The 9,692-nt window shown below is 28.3% G+C and overlaps 2 protein-coding genes across 5 annotated transcripts in view; one reads left to right on the top strand and one right to left on the bottom strand.

Annotated features, from left to right (window-relative positions):
- pak6b (p21 protein (Cdc42/Rac)-activated kinase 6b) overlaps positions 1-7,286 on the top strand; it is a 29,897-nt gene extending 22,611 nt beyond the window's left edge. For all 3 annotated transcript variants that reach the window (XM_059511997.1, XM_059511995.1, XM_059511996.1), the window contains 3 exons: positions 498-623; positions 1,621-1,755; positions 6,893-7,286. In XM_059511997.1, the coding sequence (XP_059367980.1) occupies positions 498-623; positions 1,621-1,755; positions 6,893-7,060 (429 nt within the window). In that variant the 3' untranslated portion in view covers positions 7,061-7,286. The remainder of the gene's footprint in view (positions 1-497; positions 624-1,620; positions 1,756-6,892) is intronic.
- The window catches only part of ppp2r5cb (protein phosphatase 2, regulatory subunit B', gamma b), a 170,353-nt gene that overhangs the window by 27,666 nt on the left and 132,995 nt on the right, over positions 1-9,692 (bottom strand). The gene's annotated exons all lie outside the window — the stretch shown is intronic.

The following is a 9,692-nucleotide window of genomic DNA, read 5'->3' as shown; positions in this document are numbered from 1 at the left end:
TTTAACTAAAATTTAAATGAAAAGAGAAAATATAAAAAAAGTATAATATAAATTATAAAAAAAAACAAAAATGCTAAATTACTAAATTAAAAACTTTTAAAATAAAAAAATATATAAAATGAAAAATGTTATCGAAATGTTTAATTAAAAACCAAAACGAATTGAAAACATGACATAATTACTAAAACTTAAAAAATTTAAATGAAAAAGTAAATATAAAAAAAACATATAAAATAATTTTAAAATAAACAAAAGCTAATAAACATGACCAACACAACAAAATTACTAAAATTCAAATGAAAATGTAAAAATAAAAATAAAATAAAAATACTAATAAAAACCTCTGAATGATACTAAAATAGCACACTAATTTTGACAAAGTACATGTTTCTGGTGTATAGTAGACGTGTGGACAGGAAATGCCATTGATTTGCGCTTCAGGAAGCTGGGAAACTCCTGACCAGAACTGATGTGTCGTCTCATTCTCTGTTTTACAGGTCAAACTGTCCGACTTTGGATTCTGCGCTCAGATCAGCAAAGACATCCCGAAGAGGAAGTCGTTAGTCGGGACTCCGTACTGGATGGCGCCCGAGGTGGTGTCAAAGACGCCCTACAGCACCGAGGTAACCAGCATCATCAGTCTTCCCCTTAATTTCATCAGATCACATAGGATACGAAGGAAGCAATCTTAATGGGTAAGACTATTATCATAAAGACGCTGGATGAGCCACAATGCCACAGCACATATTTAAAGCATATAATGCTGTGATTAAGACAATTTAATCGGAGGATAAGAGCCAATACATAATATTTGCATGGATTTGTTTTACCGGATGTTGAATCTATTAAATAGTGTTAGAAATCTCAAACACATTGGAGATTTTACTCTTGAATATTTCCTAAACATTCTAAAATGAGTAGAAACATTTAACAAATGTCAGATGAACATCCAACTAAAATGTTTCAGAAAAAAAATCAGAGAATAATGAGTAATTTAAATTTTTTTTTAAACATTACATTTTTGTTATACAAATTTTAAGGGAACATTTATTGTCATTATTTTTTTTTTCAAACATTTCTTGAATGCTACTTTTAAAAGTTCTCTGTATGTTCTGAAACGCGTAGTAAAATAAAAAAAAAGCATCAGAGGAATGTTCAAATAAATCTTTTCAGAAACAATTTGTGAACTTTTTAAAACTCAGAATGAATGTTCTATTAATGTTTCTCCATTACTTTGAGAGAAAGATCACTTTGAGACATTTAAGGTTAAAAAAGAAAAAGAATGATTGGAAAATTCATGGAAATGCATTGGTCCAAAGTCTTAGGAAACCTGTTTTTATTTATACATACATATTTTATAAACACACATTTAGTTTGTAATAGTTTCACTTTTGTTTCCTCATATTTTTCACTGACTTACAGTACAATACACGTGTCTGTGTGACTGACAAACAGCTGCTCAGAGAACGTCTCAGACACTTCTACATGAACTTTATCTATAGTTCTTTGTGATTCATGAGAAGGTTGCATTTGTTCCTCGGAAAGAGGAATCAGAGTTAGTGAGGCAGAGATGCTGCTTTCTGCTAAGGTGAAAGATCCTGAGGTTTTGTGTGTTTGTAGGTGGACATGTGGTCTCTGGGGATCATGGTGGTGGAGATGATCGATGGAGAACCTCCGTATTTCAGCGAGACACCGATAGCAGCGATGAAGAGACTGCGAGATGAGCCAGCACCGACCGCCAGAAACATCAACAGGGTAAAACCATCACAACCTCAACAGTTCTTTCAGTCAACTAAAACTGAAGCTAAAACTACATTCATGTCATATCAGTTCAGTTCATCTTGATGTAATAAAATAACTAAAACTATACAAATTATTACTATATAAAATTATAATTAATATAAAAATAAGTTTAAAAATAATAATACAAATTGCAATAAGTATCCCAATGACACTGAAATGACACAGAATGCGAAATTATATAAAAAAAAGGTAATTGTGACCTTTTTCTCGCTATTCAGATTTTTTCTCACAATTATGAGTTTACATCTCAGAATTGAGCAATATAGAAGTCTTAATTGCGCGATATAAAAGTCATATTTACGTGATATAAAAGTCTTAATGGTGAGACATTAAAGTCTTAATTGCAAGATATAAAAGTCTTAATAGCGAGACATAAAAGTCTTAATTGTGAGATATAAAAGTCTTAATTGCAAGATATAAAGTCTTAATTGCGAGATATAAAAGTCTTAATTGCAAGATATAAAAGTCTTAATTGTGAGATATAAAAGTCTTAATTGAGAGATATAAAAGTCCTAATTGTGAGGCATAAAAACCTTAATTGCGAGATATAAGTCTTAATTGCGAGATATAAAAGTCTTAATTGCGAGATTTAAGTCATATTTTTCGAGATATAAAAGTCTTAATTCCGAGATATAAAAGTCATATTTTTCGAGATATAAAAGTCTTAATTGCGAGATATAAAAGTCATATTTTTCAAGATATAAAAGTCTTAATTGCGAGATATAAAAGTCATATTTTTCGAGATATAAAAGTCTTAATTGCGAGATATAAAAGTCATATTTTTCAAGATATAAAAGTCTTAATTGCGAGATTTAAAAGTCATAATTTTCAAGATATAAAAGTCTTAATTGCGAGATATAAAAGTCATATTTTTCGAGATATAAAAGTCTTAATTGCGAGATATAAAAGTCATATTTTTCAAGATATAAAAGTCTTAATTGCGAGATATAAAAGTCATATTTTTCAAGATATAAAAGTCTTAATTGCGAGATATAAAAGTCATATGCCTCAAGATATAAAAACCTTAATTGCGAGATATAAAAGTCATATTTTTCAAGATATAAAAGTCTTAATTGCGAGATATAAAAGTCATATTTTTCAAGATATAAAAGTCTTAATTGCGAGATTTAAAAGTCATAATTTTCAAGATATAAAAGTCTTAATTGCGAGATATAAAAGTCATATTTTTCGAGATATAAAAGTCTTAATTGCGAGATTTAAGTCATATTTTTCAAGATATAAAAGTCTTAATTGCGAGATATAAAAGTCATATTTTTCAAGATATAAAAGTCTTAATTGCGAGATTTAAAAGTCATAATTTTCAAGATATAAAAGTCTTAATTGCGAGATATAAAAGTCATATTTTTCGAGATATAAAAGTCTTAATTGCGAGATATAAAAGTCATATTTTTCGAGATATAAAAGTCTTAATTGCAAGATTTAAAAGTCATATTTTTCAAGATATAAAAATCATATTTACGATATAAAAGTCTTAATTGTGAGGTATAAAATTCATAATTGCGAGATATAAAAGTCTTAATTGCGAGGTATAAAAGTCTTAATTGCGAGGTATAAAAGCCTTAATTGTGAGGTATAAAAAGTCTTAATTGCGAGGTATAAAAAACATTAATTGTGAGGTATAAAAGTCTTAATTGCGAGGTATAAAAGTCTTAATTGCGAGGTATAAAAGTCTTAATTGCGAGGTATAAAAAACATTAATTGCGAGGTATAAAAAACATTAATTGTGAGGTATAAAAGTCTTAATTGCGAGGTATAAAAAGTCTTAATTGCGAGGTATAAAAGTCTTAACTGCGAGGTATAAAAATCTTAATTGTGAGGTATAAAAAAACCTTAATTGTGAGGTATAAAAATCTTAATTGTGAGGTATAAAAGTCTTAATTGCGAGGTATAAAAGTCTTAATTGCGAGGTATAAAAAACCTTAATTGTGAGGTATAAAAATCTTAATTGTGAGGTATAAAAAACCTTAATTGTGAGGTATAAAAATCTTAATTGTGAGGTATAAAAAACATTAATTGTGAGGTATAAAAGTCTTAATTGCGAGGTATAAAAAGTCTTAATTGTGAGGTATAAAAATCTTAATTGTGAGGTATAAAAAACCTTAATTGTGAGGTATAAAAATCTTAATTGTGAGGTATAAAAAACCTTAATGTGAGGTATAAAAATCTTAATTGTGAGGTATAAAAAAACCTTAATTGTGAGGTATAAAAATCTTAATTGTGAGGTATAAAAAATCTTAATTGCGAGGTATAAAAGCCTTAATTGTGAGGTATAAAAGTCTTAATTGTGAGGTATAAAAGCCTTAATTGTGAGGTATAAAAGCCTTAATTGTGAGGTATAAAAGTCTTAATTGCGAGGTATAAAAAATCTTAATTGCGAGGTATAAAAGTCTTAACTGCGAGGTATAAAAGTCTTAACTGCGAGGTATAAAAGTCTTAACTGAGAGGTATAAAAATCTTAATTGTGAGGTATAAAAGTCTTAATTGCGAGGTATAAAAGTCTTAACTGCGAGGTATAAAAGTCTTAACTGCGAGGTATAAAAGTCTTAACTGCGAGGTATAAAAGTCTTAATTGTGAGGTATAAAAGTCTTAACTGCGAGGTATAAAAGCCTTAATTGTGAGGTATAAAAGTCTTAATTGCGAGGTATAAAAGTCTTAACTGCGAGGTACAAAAGTCTTAATTGTGAGGTATAAAAAACCTTAATTGTGAGGTATAAAAATCTTAATTGTGAGGTATAAAAGTCTTAATTGCGAGGTATAAAAAGCCTTAATTGCGAGGTATAAAAAAACCTTAATTGTGAGGTATAAAAATCTTAATTGTGAGGTATAAAAATCTTAATTGTGAGGTATATAAAACATTAATTGTGAGGTATAAAAGTCTTAATTGTGAGGTATAAAAACCTTAATTGTGAGGTATAAAAATCTTAATTCTGAGGTATAAAAATCTTAATTGTGAGGTATAAAAAACCTTAATTGTGAGGTATAAAAATCTTAATTGTGAGGTATAAAAAACATTAATTGTGAGGTATAAAAGTCTTAATTGCGAGGTATAAAAGTCTTAACTGCGAGGTATAAAAGTCTTAATTGTGAGGTATAAAAATCTTAATTGCGAGGTATAAAAGTCTTAATTGTGAGGTATAAAAGTCTTAATTGTGAGGTATAAAAACCTTAATTGCGAGGTATAAAATTCTTAATTGTGAGGTATAAAAACCTTAATTGTGAGGTATAAAAGTCTTAACTGCGAGGTATAAAAGTCTTAATTGTGAGGTATAAAAACCTTAATTGCGAGGTATAAAATTCTTAATTGTGAGGTATAAAAACCTTAATTGCGAGGTATAAAAGTCTTAATTGTGAGGTATAAAAACCTTAATTGTGAGGTATAAAAATCTTAATTGTGAGGTATAAAAATCTTAATTGTGAGGTATAAAAAACCTTAATTGTGAGGTATAAAAATCTTAATTGTGAGGTATAAAAAACATTAATTGTGAGGTATAAAAGTCTTAATTGCGAGGTATAAAAAGCCTTAATTGCGAGGTATAAAAAAACCTTAATTGTGAGGTATAAAAATCTTAATTGTGAGGTATAAAAATCTTAATTGTGAGGTATAAAAAACATTAATTGTGAGGTATAAAAGTCTTAATTGTGAGGTATAAAAGTCTTAACTGCGAGGTATAAAAGTCTTAATTGCGAGGTATAAAAGTCTTAATTGCGAGGTATAAAAGTCTTAACTGCGAGGTATAAAAGTCTTAATTGTGAGGTATAAAAGTCATATTTACGAGATATAAATTCTTAATTGCGAGATATAAAAACCTTAATTGCGAGATATAAAAACCTTAATTGCGAGGTATAAAAACCTTAATTGCGAGGTATAAAATTCTTAATTGCGAGGTATAAAATTCTTAATTGCGAGGTATAAAAGCCTTAATTGTGAGGTATAAAAGTCTTAATTGCGAGGTATAAAAGCCTTAATTGCGAGGTATAAAAGTCTTCATTGTGAGGTATAAAAGCCTTAATTGCGAGGTATAAAAGTCTTCATTGTGAGGTATAAAAGCCTTAATTGCGAGGTATAAAAGCCTTAATTGTGAGGTATAAAAGCCTTAATTGTGAGGTATAAAAGTCAAATTTACGAGATATAAATTCTTAATTGAGAGATATAAAAACCTTAATTGCGAGGTATAAAATTCTTAATTGCGAGGTATAAAAGCCCTAATTGTGAGGTATAAAAGTCATTTTTACGAGATATAAATTCTAAATTGCGAGATATAAAAACCTTAATTGCGAGGTATAAAAGTCTTAATTATGAGGTATAAAAGTCATATTTGCAAGTTTACATGTCATGTGACTTAACTCGCAATCGAGAGTCTATATCTTGCAATTCTGACTTTATAGCCCACAATTGCGAGTTTACATTACAAGAAACTCAGAATTGCACATTTGTTTCAGGCAACTGTGACATGTAAAATCACAAATGTGAGGGAAAAAAGGTGTAATATTTATAAAACTGAAAAATTTATAATTCTTAAATAGAAATATTGAAAAACTAAAATGACAAATAAATAACAAAATGAATCAAACATAAATTATAACACATTAATTCAACTTAATTAAATTAATTAAAAAGGCTAAATGAAATAAAATAGAAATAAAAGATGAAACGCTTAAAAAAATTAAGAATGTTTAAAAGTACCACAATTACTAAAACTAAAACTGAACAATTATTAAAAAGCTAAATACTAATGTATTAAAAATAATAATAAAAATGACAAAGTGACATAACAAATTTGCTAAACCTAAAATTGTAAGAGATAAAAGCTAATATAAATTTAACATAAAAATATAAAAAATAAAGCTTAATAGAAATACTAAAAAAAAACAATACTGATTTCAAGCATAACTAAAATAAAATGACTTATTTATTGTATATGATTTATACCATAACACAAGTGTCCTCAAAATCTGCTTAAAGAGACTTAAATTGAAGAAAATGAATCCTACTTTCAGAAGCATGAAGTCATGTTTGGTCATGATGATGTTTGATATTATGTATAATGGTCTTTGTGGTGTGATCAGATCTCTCCCGTCCTGAGGGACTTTCTGGACTCGATGTTGACGCGTGATCCTCTGGAGCGAGCGAGTGCCGGAGATCTGCTCCAGCATCCCTTCATGCTGCAGGCCACTTCTCCTCGCTGTCTGGTGCCTCTAGTGGAGCAGTACCGCAAACGCATGTCGCGATGCTGACCTTTAGCACTTTAGAGACTGTGAACCTTCCCGATCCACTGAAAAAGCCTGAGCTGGAGAACCTCATAGAGGAGGACAGGAGCGATTCCCTCCAGAACCATCATTCTGTCAGCCTTTATTCCTCGTATTCTAATGCATTTGCACATAACCTTTGACATTATGTGCTGTGTGTAATAAAGACTGTGCTGATGGGTTAATTAAATCCATATGATGATCGTTATCAATATATGGAAGCCTGTTTCTGCTTCAGGACGAGGAATTAAAAGGTAATTGTGACCTTATTTCGTGCAATTCGTAAAAAAAAAAAAAAAAAAAAAAAAACGGAATTGAGATGTTAACTTACAATTGCGAGAAAAAAAAGGTACTTCTAAGAAGAAAAGTAACAATTGCGAGATATTAACTTGAAATGTAAAAAAAAAATTGAATTGCGAGATATAAAGTTTATTAAAAAAAATATTTGTAAGATATAGTCAGAATTGCGATATATGAACTGAGAATTGTAATAAAAAATGTTATTGCAAAAGAAAGGGAATTGCGACATATAAAGTCATAAAAATTGCGAGAAAAAAAAATCGCAAAGACATGTGAGGAAAAAAAACTTGAATTGTGGGATATAAATTCAGAATTTAAAAACGAAAAATTTAATTGCGAGATATAAACAAAAGATTGTGAGAAAATATAGAATTGTGAGCTATAAACTCCGATTTGCGAGAAAATTTGAATTGCGAGACAAATATATATATATATATATATAATTGTGAGATATAAAGTCAGAATTGTGAGATTACAGTCACAATGACCTTTTTTATCCCGTGCATCAGGCATCCATAATGAGATCAGAAACATGAATTGTTAATCATGTTGACTTTAAAAAGTAACTTTTATGTTATAATGAATGTGTCAATGAAACTGAACTCTAGCAGTGTCTGTATTTTGTATTCCAAGATGTTAAATGATTTTAATTATTCATAACTGTTTTTGCAAATGTTATAAATTGCATGTTAGGTCTGTTCCTTTATTTTTAAGCATTAAATTTACAAACTGTGTTTGGTCTGCTATATAAAGCATTGATTTTATTGAAAACATGGTTTAAACAAACAGGAAGCTGTTGAAGCACGTCTGATGATTGATGGCTGTTTAATAAAAGTCCTTATAATAATTCAGATGAAGCTCACATTTCAGAAATTCTGTTTTCATTCAGTAATTGCTATCTGATGATATCAAGCATTGTATAGCGTGAACATGAACACTTCTGCCAGATCATCTGATAATCGCCTCATTTACTGATGTAGCACTTTACTATTTATGAGGACTTATTTGATGAGAAATACTGACAAATATTTGTTCAAAGTTCAAACACTAAAACTGAAAAATAAACCTAAAAAGAAATCTAAAAACAAACAAAAAAAATGACCAAAAAACACCTTATAAAAAACCAATTTAAAATATTTATAAAAACTCTTGTAATCTAATAATGAAAAAAAAGTTTGTAAAATTATAACATGCATATGAATTTTTTTTGCACATTTCATGACGTCCTGTTATTGTCCACTGAATAAATCTATTAAAAATCTAAATGAAAATAAAATATAAATATTAGACGAGATATTTAAAAATGCGATTAAAATTATACATATTTTAAAGTAAATTAAAATTTAAAAATAAATTAAAGCTAAACAGAAAAAAAAATTACAGCATATAATTACTAATTACTAAACGAATATAAATCTACATACAAAACTTTGAATAAAACCATTCAAAACATTTTTTTGTTAATGGAAATAAAGCTGATATTAAATACAATAAAAGTGTATATGTATATATATATATATAAATATATATTTTTTAATAGACATGAAAAAAGCTCAAGAAATTAATAAACTAAAAATGTTAATATATATACATATCACTATATATATCATATATATATATATATATATATATATATAACTTTTAATAATTAAAACTATTAAAAAAATGTTAAATGAAAAGTGAAATTAAAACGTGAATATTAGACAAAAAATATAAAAGCATTAAGTAGCTGACTTATCAGATGGACGAGGATTGCAAAAACTTGGCAAGACAAAGACAAAGACACAAGATTTATCATTTGTCCCATTTATTTCCACATATTTTAGCAGTTTTCAAATGGGAGTAGCACAGAACTAAACTTTTGCATAGAAAAATAGGACAAACATTTCATCAGATTCAATATTGATCCATCTGTTACAGTAACAATGAACCTGAAAAAGAGAGAAAACTAAACTAAAACTACTCAAATTAAAACCACTTTAGTCCTTCTGCAACCATTCTAACTCTGTAACATACACATTACTTACATTTCTTACAGATATCGCACAAAACATTTCCTTTTCAATACATCACTCTAAACTTCCCTTTTTAATGGAATAATACATATTTACATTTAATATAATACAATCCGTAACCATCCCCAAAAAGAGCAGCACATTCTTTAAAAGCCAGACAAACCTCATGTTTTAGTCTCCACATTTACATTTACAAAGCTTTCAATATGCTGAGAAACTCCAGCCTCGATATATACAACAATAAAATATATTGATCTTAAAGAGACAACCCACATTCTTCAGTAGAGGTTACTTAAACACAGCGT

The sequence above is a fragment of the Carassius carassius genome, chromosome 27 (genome assembly GCF_963082965.1).
Source record: "Carassius carassius chromosome 27, fCarCar2.1, whole genome shotgun sequence".
Classification (NCBI taxonomy): Eukaryota; Metazoa; Chordata; class Actinopteri; order Cypriniformes; family Cyprinidae; genus Carassius; species Carassius carassius.
This window is presented reverse-complemented; position numbering and strand designations above follow the sequence as displayed.